Raw genomic sequence first — 12,754 nt, forward strand, 5'->3', positions numbered from 1 at the left:
CAAAATCAGTCAGGAGTTTACCCCAGTTCCTCCATTTTTCAGAGTTTGCAGAAGCTGAAAGGAAGTCACAAGTACTGTTAATTATGTTGTTTCTCGACTCACCTAAGAAATCTCAATTCTTCAGTTTTGGAATCACTATCTGTAACTATCTTCGATGTTGTTACACTCACTTCAACACCATCAACAACAAATTTGCGTGTTTTCTTCAATGTTTTCTTTTGTCTTCTTGTTTCCTAAGTGAGATTTTATTTTAATTAGTCTTTACAGGGAATGTTAAGAGCTGAAAAATATAGTCTTTTTAAAACCCAAACAGCCACGGAGACTATGAATATGCCATTATCAAGTATGAACACAAAACAATAATACTCAAGTGTAGAGAAGTACTGGTGGCACAAAGGTTAAGCACTTCACTGCTAACCTAAAGAATGTTGGTTCGAATCCACCCTGTCACTCTGCAGGAGGAAGATTTGGCAATTTGCTTCGTTCATAAGCCAAAGACTCCTGCAGGACAGCTGTGTTCTGCCACACGGGCCCCACACACCAGAACTGGCTCCACAGCACCGAGCAACAGCTCATCTCTGGAATTAGCTATGTCACAGTAAACCTTGTCTCCTTTACACAATTTAGTAAATGATGTAAAAACTCTTCAAAAACAATCCATTTTGATGATGTAAATGCATAACTGTTACTGTCCTACATGACAGACACAGCGGTAATGAGCAATTCACACAAATGACTAATTACTACACATTTTACAGTAGAATTGGGTTTGGGGTTTTTTTCCCTTCCTTTTTTCACACTGTGAATTATCAGATATACTGGTTTTCACAGTTTCCTAATTACTGGCAAAAATATTCAAAAGAAATTCCTGGAGTTCAAGCCTTAAAAACTCTTTTGGGGGCGTGGAAATTTGTATTTTGAAAAAGATTCTCGGGTGGTTTTTAAGCACTACCAGGACTGGCATCCACTTCCTAAACAGCATGCCTCCGGAAACTCTCTGAACTTCGATAAACAGTGATGGCTGTGAAAGGGTTTCAGGCCTGTATTCATGGGCTCGCTATGAGTCATCCTCGACTCAACGGCAATCAGCAACAACAACCAGGACTATCTACTTCTTGCCAGAAGGAAGACCGTGCCCGGCTCTACACCACCCTCACGGTCGCCAATCTGCACGGGCCACTGTTGTCACAACCGCGTCTATGTGCCTCACTGAGGCTTCTCCTGTCAATGGCCTGCTACTTTACCAAGTGTGGTGTCTGTCTCCAAGGACTGCGCGTTTTGACAAAAATCACAAAGTTAAGCCATTCTGCACTTCTTCTAAGGCAGACTGCTTTTTTCCTTTGGCAGTACTAGGACTGGAAATGCATAATCTTTTAAACTGGAAATAATGATATTAACGGACCTCCTTCATTGCTATACATTAACTTTAACACTACAAAAAAGATTGCATCTCTACAGCAGATCACACAGGTCCGCAGAAAAGACTCCAAGTTTACAGTCACAATTTCTCTGCTTGGTTCTTTAAGTCACATCTCCACAGGCCTGAGAAAAGTTTACAAGGTTTAATTAACACTACAGTGGTTCAGTGAGGTTTTATTTTCAAAACATCAGTTCACATAAACTCTAAATTGCCAAAAATGACAAAGCAGAAAAAAACCAAGCCAGGATGCAAGTGCACTTACTTGTAAAGACATTGACCCACTGTCTTTCGTTTTGCTTAGGAAACTGGAGATGGATAAATTCAAGTCAATGCTGCTATTATCAGCAGTAGAACCAGTGCCTGAATCAGTATCATTCTCCTTATGATTTTCAGATTCCGGCAGCAACATAATTTCAGTTTTTGATAAAGCACCAATTTCGCCTTTGTTTTCTGCATCTTCAGAGTTGATGTTAATACTGGGTATTAGAACAGGCTGAGGTTTGCTGGGCTGTGAAGCTATTGGAACTTGAGGTTCTGTTTTAATTGGCACGTCACATGGGATTTCTTCTTGTTTTGTGTCCGTCTGAGCAGTGGCTTGATGAACATCCCCAGTTTCACTTCCCAAAGTCTTCTGAGCCATATCAATCACTGCACTTCTGACCTCTGTTTCTCCAGGGCTACTTGATTCAGTGATTTCCTCAACTTCATTTGCCCCTGGCTCCTCACTGGTCACCACTATCTTCTCAGAACTGTTGACTAGTGGTTCCTCACTTTTACTTTCTGAAGATTTCTCAGCTCTCTCATTAGTCTCGATTCTTTCTTTACTAAGAACTTCCTCAGTGCTGCCAGTCTCAAGCCCCTCCTTGGGCCTGATGATGAACTCCTGGTCTGTGTCAACCACTTCCTTCCCATCATTGCTCTGAGAATCCTCAGCTTTGTTTTCAACTGTCTGCCGAGCAGCGCCTACCAACTCATTGGTTCCTGCCACGCTGCTTACATCGCTGACCACATCTTTCGGAGTTTTATCATCTCCCACCGTCTCCTGGGTGTCGTCTTTCATAAGCTTAACTTCACTGTCAACTGCCTGAATACCTGCCTCTTTTTCTCCAGTCTCTTGAGAAACTAAATCCTTGGTTTGAACGGCAGTATCTTTAATGTCATCAGATTTTATAAGCTGATTTTCAATTACTGGTTGCTTTTCCTGATTCCTTTCTTCCTTAGGTTTCAGATCATGCTCTATACTTGTTTCTAAAGCTACTACTATGTTCTCCTCTTTTCCTTCATTGACTGAATTCACACCCACGGTCGCCTGGTCTGCATCAGGCAGCTTTTCAAGCCGGGGCCTCTTCTCTTGTCTCTCACTCTCTTCGATCAGTGTTGTTTTAGCTTGAAGTTCAACTGCAGCTTCCGACTGGGAACCATCAGCACGTTCATTAACGCCCTCCACTGCTTTCTCAGGTTCATCAGCAGTGGGTTTTTCATCAAGAATTTTGCTGCTGAATTTATCTCCAGAAGTCGGACGCTCTCTTTTTTCCGAGACGGATTCCAGACTACAAGCATTCTGTGAAAGTTTATCTTCTTCAGAGCTGGCAATACTAAGGTCAGAAGAGGCACGCTTACTTGCAGGTATTGGCTAAAAAATTAAAAAAAAAAAAGAATAAGTAAAAGCATTATTAATATATAGTGACTGGACAACTATCAGGTATACATTTGTAGTGTGAAATCATGATGCCAAGACGGTAATCAAAATGAGGTTTCATTACTTATGTGTATGTGTGTGTGTGAAAAATGATGCAATATCTTCATTCAGTAAGAAGGTATTAAAATAATTTAGCAAATTAAAAATCTTAAACTAAAAATGGCTAATGAGGAGCAGTCTAGTTAATCAACTCTGTCTCTTAAATTAAAGGTTAGGGACAACTACTGTCTTATTGAGAGCTGCAGTCAACAGCAACGACTTTTAGGCACTGCTTCAAATGAAGACAGCAAATTCTAGTTAGCAACTAATACCGAAAGGCACAAACATCATGTCAGGTTTCCATTTTAAAACATGACAAAATGTTTGCAAAGATAACCTTATTTCCATGCATGTCTACAGGCCAACCATTTAATAACTAAAATGTTTATTTCTGACAGCTCATAATGAATTATATCTACAACCGTTTTAAAATTCTCCCCGGGTAAAAAGTCCTTTTCAGTATTATTCATTTTCATTAGTGAATCATTTCACATGGCAAGATAATTTATGTTACGTTTAAAACATACTTTAAAGATCAATGGTATTTTTAAAAGTAAGCAAAAAAAAAGTAAGCAGTACAACTGACAGAGCATGAGTTTAAGCAATTCTTAAAGGAACTCTAAATTACTTCAATGATATTTCCCTTCTAAATACTAACCAGAGAATTTTCTGTTTCCTCCTCCTCATCATCATCTTTACCATCTTCAACCTCTTCTGTCACTTCGGCCTTTGCCTCAGCAATCAATTCTCGGATTGGTTTATTGGAATCGACGGTAACGAAAGGATGCTGTGGATCATTAAAAAGCAGCATACTCAAGTAAGTTTCAAAGACATCGAATACTCAAGTGTAATGTGGAAACTCTTTGGAGCAATTCCACTCTGTCCTAGGGAGTTACTCTGAGTTGGAACAGACTTTAGAGTAATGACATTGACTTTGAATGTGGTACAAAAGTAAATGTATGGACAGGACATTTATGAGTAACATTAGATGCTTCTTCTAGGAAAGAAGTAAAAGGAGGACCTTGGACCCCTGCACTATAGGGGCAGCATGAAACTGTATCTAAACTTTTTTCTTTTTAATAACTTTTTGTTGTTGTTGCTGTGTACCATCAAATCAGATCCACCTGGCACAGGAGGAGATTGCCCCTCCTTCTCCAGAGGAGCATCTGATGGATTCAAACTACATGCCTTCAGGATAAACTGTTTTCTAAAGAATCTGAAGGACAGATACAAAAATGGTAACATGTATTCAATCTGGGTAACAGGTACTTATGCTTCTTTAAAGGGAGCTGTGGTGACCTAGTGGTTAAGAAGCTGCACTGCAATCTTGAAGGCATGCAGTTCAATAACACCAGCCGCTCCGCTCCTCCCATGCAATTAACTGCCTCTGAAGACCTGCTGGAGGGTCAGCAATGGGTTGGTTCTGACTCTATGGTACTCAACAATAATACTTCTTTATATATTTTTAAATTTCATATTCTGCTCTTGAAAATCCATCATTCATCTGTCAAGTTTGTCACAATGGTGGTTTACAGGTGATTTACATGCTGGGATGCTGGAAGCAATGACACCAGTATTTCAAATACCAGCCTGGTCACCCATGGCTCAGGCTAAAAGAGACTAGGCAGGAAGAACTGGTAACCTGCTTTTGGAAAATATGACCAGTAAAAAAACTTTAGGAATAGCAGTAAAACATGTGACATACTGCCAGAAAACGAGCCCTTCTGGTTGAGAGGCACTCAAAATGCCACCGGGGAAGAGCTGCCCCCTCAGAGGAGAGTCCACCTCAGTGGGATGGCTGAAGGACAGCCCGCACAGCTATCATCTGCTGACAGGACAAGACTCAAAAGTGAAAAGAAACAGCTGGAAACATCCATTAGTAACCAGAAAGTGGAATGCACAAGCAGGAAGATGGCAAGTCATCAAAAAATGAAATGCAACACACGAAGCGCTATCTCCCTGGCAAGCTCAAATGAAATGGTGTTGGTCATTCTGAATCAAATCAGACAATCACATTGTCTACTATGCCAGGAAAGCAAACTAAAGAGGAATGCCATCAGATCCTCGATATGAACATGTCAAGGATGATACTGAATGAAGTATAATGAGGTCAGTGATAAGATAATATACATAAGATAATATACATAAACCTAAAGGAAGACCTCTTAACATGATTGTTATTCAAACTTGTGGACCAACTATTAATGCCAAAGATAATGAAATTGAGGATTTTTACCAAATTCTGAGGTCTAAAATTAGCCACACATATAATCAAAATGTTTTGATAATCTTTGCTGATTGGAACACAAAACCTGGAAACAGAAACTGACAAATATCATTTGGGTGATAGAAACAATCTAGAGATGGAGACAGAATTTTGCAAGACCCATGACTTAGTCACTGCAAGTATCTTTTTTCAACAAAATAAATGGAATGATACATGTTGTCAAATGAAATCCACAGAAATCAAACCAACTACCCTTGTGGAAAGAGACAGGTCCATATCATTAGTGAGAACAAAGCCAGTGGTCAACTGTGAAAAAGACCATCAATTGGTCATATGAAACAAGAAACAAAGGGAAAAAACCAAAAAGAATGTCAAAAGACATTCTGAAACAGGATCCTGAACACAGAATCACTAAAAGAAGGCAGTTCAAAGGGCAGGTCAAGAAGGCAAAGTAATGAATATATTAAATGGTCAAAGATCTGGAAATAGAAATTCAAAAGGAATACACTTTGCATTTCTCAAACTGAAAAAAAGGGAAGAAAAAACAATCAAGCCTCAAGTTGTAGTACTAAAAGGATTCTATGGGCAAACCACTGGATGACTCAGGAAGCAGGAAAAGAATGAAAGGAACACTCAGCATCCCTCTACCAAAAGAACTAGTCAACATTCAGCTGTCTCAGGAGGCCACCTATGATCAAGAGCAATGGTCCTGATAGTCTTGAAGGAAGATGGCAAAGCAGGAATAAAGCCATGGTGAAAACCCAGTGAAATCAGGAATTTACAAAATATCAACTGGAATGTGTCAACAAACAAATGCAGTATTTTCATTGTTCTTAAAAAGTAACAATTTCTAGAAATCCTGCCAAGGCTTTAATAAATGAATCACAAAAGGCTTTAGTGTTCTATTAAAAGTATCCATAAGCATTTGCGTATTTACCATGATCCTAAAAGTCCTGACTGTAAGAATATATTTTATTCATCTCTGTACCCTTAACACATAACAATTTCTGTCACAGACCAACATCTTCAAAAGTAGAGACAGTGAACAAAGTGGGTTCCACAGATGGACTTGTTGCATGCAGCAAGACACCACTGCATGACTTTTCTCCCAAGAAAAATTGGTCAACCTAAAACACAGTAACACAAACTATATAATAACTCAATCTAATAGAAACTGTCATTCTGTGTGTATGTCCACAAGGAAACTCAAATGTAAATGGAGCATGCTAAATGAATCTGATATCTTCTTTATTATTTTTTGGGGAATGGCCCATCCCTCTCTCCGAGACGTATCTTTTTTAATAAACTGCCTTTACTTTCACCTCCCAAAGAAAGAAATTGGAAACTATTTTCTATTTACAGAGATATGAAATATATAGGCACATGATTTGCTGCTGTCACATGAATCTCATCTTACCTGCAATAACTGAGCTGTAGTCCACCTGGCATCCACATTCTTTTCCAAGCATTTCTTTAGAAAGTCCTTAAAATTTGAAGACCTTCAAAATATAATTTTAACAAAGACATTCTATTTTACCTTCTTGTTAATAAAAACAAACCAAGCACCTTGAAAAATTACACCTTTTCCATTAATTAGGAGTATTAATTCAACATATGAAAATAAAGCAATGAGAATGTTAAGATCTTACTACACAACACAATGTAACAACAATAACAATTTTAAAAAAATCTTATCTCTTGATCTACAAATACATGTTTGCCATTACAGTCTTGGGATACAGCTAGATGTCCATAAGAATACCAAAATCACCGGATGTTTCCTTTTATCTTAAATTTATACCATATGCTGCTTCCTCGTCTCAGCTACAGAAAATAACTCTTGTTTGCTAAACCCAAATCTACCCTATTTTCAAAAGGGAAAGCTTGGTTGTAAAAATGTGTATGTCTTGAAAACCTAACAAAATTCAGTATTCTAATTCATATCTTTGTACTATATACTTAAACATCCCTGGAAATTCGCATAGTGAGCTTGGCTTAGAATAGCTTACCATCTTGAAGGCTGTGCTAATGTAGGGGGCTCAGACTTTGCTATCTTCAGCAGCACTCTCATTGGATTTAATTCATGGTGAGGTGGTTCAATCTCAGCCATTTCTATTAAAGTGACACCCAGGGACCAGACATCAGCTTTGTAGTCATATGGTCTGTCCTTAGACGTTTCACACATGACTACTTCAGGAGCCATCCTATAGAGAGATAGAAATGAAAGTTAAGACGGTTAATTTAAGATCAATTGCAAACCACATAAAAGACAATTCAGTACATTCAATTATACAGGCAACAGGAATGAGTAATAATAATGACTGACATGACTAATACTGTCATTCATAAAAGTGCATACATACCAGTAGGGTGTACCAATAAAGGAATCTCTCCTTTGAATTGTCCTTGTGTTTTTAGCTGATACGCCAAAATCCGCTTGAAATAAATAATCATACAAAAACATTAATGGCATCTTTTAAAAACAATTTACTGTATTTTACAAAGAGAAAGGAAGGAAGAGCATTTCAAGACTTTAATAAAGCAATTCTTAAGGGAAGCAAAATAAAGCACATCATCTTCACAACCTCTATCAATTTCCTCCCCTTTACCAAAACAAATTTTCCAAATAAAATATTCCATAAGAAATACACTGTTTTGTGGGCATCTTGAGATTACAAATACTCCAAAATAGAAACAAAAAAGAAACTCCAAAAACTGCAGGGGGGGGGACTTTAAAGTAGAAAACAGTCTACTTCAAACAAATGGCAAAACATGTTCATATTTCAATTACAACAACAGGCATGAGAACATTTTCTGTAGTGTGAAAACCAGAAACAGCCCTTCATGGCTCAGCACATGTCTTACTTCCTCATAAAATTATACTACAAAGAATAATATGGGGAACCATATGTAATCTGATTTAAATTGCAGAGGATACCAGTACTTACTGGTTGAAAACCCTACCTTTTTACCATGGAGCCTAGCTAGCCATTGGTAGTAGCAGAAAGTACTACTGATGAGTGCAGCCAAATGACCCCAGGTCAAAGAGCAGACATGCCTCAAGGAATTTTCTAAGAAGTGCAGTCAGAGTGCTGCTTCAATGCAAAGATGGTTTTCTGAGGAGGGTCCGTCCCTAGCGAAGGACATGCTTGACCAAGTAGAGGAGAAAAGAAGAGAAGACCCTCAAAGAAATGGACACAGTGACTGCAACTATGGGCTGAGCACAGCAGAGACTGTGAGGAAGGCACAGGGCTGGGCGGGGTTTCATTCTGCTGCATAGAATCACGAGTCAGAGGCGCCTTGGGGGCACCCAATAACAAACTTTACAGGAGCAGACAGTCAGATGCCTTATCCCACGGAGCTGATGGGGATCTTTCCAGTCAGTAGCCAAGTGCTTAATTACTGCACCATGAGGGTTCCAAAAAGTGCTACTGCACCACAGACTTACTCAGGCAGCATATAAAATACTAGCTTCCTATCTGACGTTCCACAGAGAATCTTCAGAATTCAACAAATACAAAAGGCCCAGCCTCTCTGGCAGTTCAAATCTACCAGCAGGCTCCAAGGGAGAAAGACGGGCATCTTTTCTTCTGCCCATGTGCATACCAGCCTCAAAAACCCAACGGAGGGTCAGCTATGAACTGTTCTGAGTCTACAACAATAGAAAAGTCCAAGTTTCAGATATACGGTTATTTTGTTAGGTTAGTCAAGGTACCATTTCTGTGGAGTCCCTCAGCGGTACAAAGCATTAATACACTTGGATGCTAACCAAATGGTTGCAGGATCATGTCTACCTTGAAGTACCTTGGAATTAAGTCCTAAAGATCTACTCGGAAAAAAATCAGCCATTGAGAAGCCTGTGAGGCACTGCTGTCCTAGGACACACACAGGATCACCACGGCAGGGGTGCACTCACAGCAAGTATGAAATCCCATCAATGGAACACAGTTTCAAGCCAGACATGAGTGAAAAATAACATCAACTTCAGTCTTAGAAATGAAAATCAGATTCTATAAAGCTGAACTAGCAATTTCATATATTTTATTCTAAACAGGCTATATTTAGCATTAAGCCAGCAGCTGGGTTAGCTCAGTTGGTTAGAGCATGGCGCTAATAGAAGCATTAAGTCTACACATGAAAATTTAAGGGGGAAAAACTGTAATCAGCCTTTATAAAGCATGTTTTTTAAAATAAAAATCTTCCATTCTTACCTTGACTTTAAAATGCCTTTATATATAATATCAAAGAGATTAAAACAACCCAAGTGTCCAATAATGGATGAATGGCTTAAGAAACCATTAGTACAATTACACAACAGAGTACTATTCGACACTAAAAAATGATAAGGAATTTGGGAAACACTATATAACATGGATGATTCTAAAGGATATTACGCTAAGTGAAGTAAGTCAGTCATAAAAGGACAAGAAGTCTATAAAACCATTTATAAAAAGCTAAAGAAAGGGTCACAGAATCATTTTTGGTTGATTACCAGTGATAGGAAATTAATAAATAGGATTAAGACAGATAAAGGAAAGGCAACATACAATAAGTGAATGATCATAAATTATGAATATGAGAATTGTTACAAAATTAAACTGGATATGAATGATTGAAAAAACAGTATGAGTTCTAAATTTTCACTCAACTCACAATTAAAAAGGGAGAAAGTATAAAATGCCTTTCTACTAGATGCCTGTCTTTAGCAATCTTGGAAGCTAATGGATAATTATTTACCCAATGGAGAGTTTTAAAAATTTTTCATGAAATCATTCTTAATGTTTCATATATTTGAAAATGAATCACAAAACCGTAAATCACATGTGTATGGGAAAAAGATTTGAAAGCACAAATATGAACACTTTATTTAAATAACTAAACTTACCCAATTTAATATCTCCATCTAAAGTAAAAAGAATGCTGCTGGCCTTCAGATCTCTGTGGATAATTTTATTATCATGTAAGTAGTTTAATGCCTCTAAAGTCTGTTTACAAACTACTTGTATTTGCGACTCAGTTAATGGTCTCTCAAGTTCTATAAGGAAAAAGCAAACACATTCACATTTTAACACAACAAATCACATGAGCAAGCTACCAAAGGGGCCCTTTGTAGTAGTGAGAGAAGATCTTCACCCTGAAACCCACAGCGTCCCTTTTCAGCAGGAAGTAGCTAAGAGAATACGCCATCCCCTTTTCCTTATGAATCAGGGTGAAGTCTCTCTCAGGGAGGAGTGATAGGGAATGGCAAAGGACACACTGACAAAGGAGATTAATCAGAACTGGCTTTGACAAGCACTGTGGCAATTGGACAATTAAAACAGACTTTCAAGGGGGGGAGAGGAACGAACTGGGGAGGAGGGTAGAGAAAATAGTGCAACAATGAATGAATGGAAACCCAAAATCTCTGTAAATGTTCATTAAAATTAATAAAATTTAATTTTTAAAAAAAATCACAAAGAATTTGTTTCGAAGAACTAAATATCCATAAAGATGGCTTTCCTGCCATCTTCTACTCAATAGAGTAATTTTTGAATTTGAGAACAATTATCTAAAAAATATAAGATTATTAAGTTGATTCCATTTACTAAACTTCACTCAGCAGTAAGCTATATGATAAATGTTTTCAGTTACTTACTTTCTATTCACTATATATTAAAGAATAAAAAGTACTTACCGAGCATCACAGCATCCACTGCTCCTCCTGCACAAAATTCAATGAGAATCTGCATGCAAATAAAAGAGCATGTGTCCAAAGATAGTGTGGAGTTTATTTTTTTTCTTCAACAATAAAGATATAGGAAAGCTATTAAATGATACAAACTATGGGAATAATATGCTGAGTGTGAGCATTTTCTCTGTCAAGAGTTACAACTCTTAAATGACACAGATTACAGAAACCACAAAGGAACCACTATGGTCATGTGCATTTTGCTCAAGACATTTTCAGAGTTCCTGCTTCAAGTACAGATCTTTTATTCAGTATAGTATTATACATTCATTACAGAGCCTCATCAAAGATTTTAAAGGTAATTACTGTGATTGAAGAGACTGACTGTGTTTCATTTTATTACTGGGATTAAGCCCTGGAAATGTGTATGTTGTTGTTTTCAGTGCTGGCAAGTCAAGTACAACTCACAGCAATCCTATGAATGGCAGACTGAACCCTGTCCTATCCTGGTGTCGCCCTCATCATCTCTGACACACTGGAGCCCAATGCAGTGGTCACCACGTCAATTCATCTGATTCAGAGTCTTCCTCGCTTTCATCATCCTTCTACCTTTTTAGGCACGATGTCCCTATCCAAGGGAAAGCCTCTCCTGGCAATATGCCCAAAGCATGTGCACATATAGAGACTGTAGTACAAAAGAGAGAAAAGAGTATGTGTGTGCGTGTTTGTATAAAATCTTGAGATCCTAGTAATTACCACTTCCTGATGAATGCCTTTTTTGACTCCTCTTGCAAGACTCCATTCCTTCTTAGACTTTATCATAGTGACAATTTTCTATTTACTTTGATTAATGTGTAACTCTTTCACTAGAATGTCCTTCACAGTTTTCCAAATTTTTCTTTGCAGTGGTCTGAAATAAAGATCTCAAGGCACCTAACTACCACCAAGAGTCAGGAGTAGAGCAGAGCAGACCTGGGGTCCCTTCACTGAGAATCTCCTAGACACAGGGGAAGACTGATGTCAACTGACATAAAGACTGCTGAGGAGCTGTAACTAAAGAGACAAGGACCTTCCCCTCAAGAGTCTTCGCCCAGAATCTCTGAACAAACCCCACTGGGTTTCTGAGATTATAAATCCCAGGAAGGGAAGTACTAGAGGATTCAAACCACCAGAGAGGTATGCCATTGGATTAGCCGTTCAACTCCCTACAGATCCTGAACTCAAACTTCTAGCTTCCAAAATGGAGAAAACAGGTATTTTTAAGCCAAAGACTTTTTTAAAAAAAAACTATGCATTCAATTGTCTTGAAGTGGCATTTCATTCGAATTTCTGGAACTTTTCTGCTGGTGCCAGACATATGAGAAGGCACTATACTGATAATAACTATTGCTGCTGTTGTTCTTGTTTACTGTTGACCCAGAGCTGACCCTCCAGTGAGTTTTCAGAGGCAGTTAATAGCACAGAAGGAGACTGGCCATCCATCTCCTGGGGAGCTGCTGGTCGTTTCAAACCACGTGCCGTCATGATTACAGCACAGCTCTTTGTCACCAGGCCAAATTATTTTAAAAGTAGCATATTTTAACAAATTGTATACCTTCCTGGTTTTTTTTTCTCTTTTATAATATTTTTAGGTGCTTGTTGTTGTTGTCGTTATGTGCCGTCGAGTCATTTGCAACTCATAGCGACCCTATGCACAACAGC

At 38.3% G+C, this 12,754-nt stretch overlaps 1 protein-coding gene across 1 annotated transcript in view; it reads right to left on the reverse strand.

The window, feature by feature from the left end:
- SLK (STE20-like kinase) overlaps positions 1–12,754 on the reverse strand; it is a 65,991-nt gene that overhangs the window by 22,469 nt on the left and 30,768 nt on the right. The window contains 7 exon segments of the mRNA XM_006880178.1: positions 2,192–3,053; positions 3,817–3,945; positions 6,803–6,884; positions 7,395–7,589; positions 7,749–7,821; positions 10,271–10,420; positions 11,060–11,108. Of these exon segments, the coding sequence (XP_006880240.1) occupies positions 2,192–3,053; positions 3,817–3,945; positions 6,803–6,884; positions 7,395–7,589; positions 7,749–7,821; positions 10,271–10,420; positions 11,060–11,108 (1,540 nt within the window).

The sequence above is a fragment of the Elephantulus edwardii genome, unplaced genomic scaffold (assembly GCF_000299155.1).
Source record: "Elephantulus edwardii isolate Elephantulus edwardi_28Jun2011 unplaced genomic scaffold, EleEdw1.0 scaffold00006, whole genome shotgun sequence".
Taxonomy (NCBI): Eukaryota; Metazoa; Chordata; class Mammalia; order Macroscelidea; family Macroscelididae; genus Elephantulus; species Elephantulus edwardii.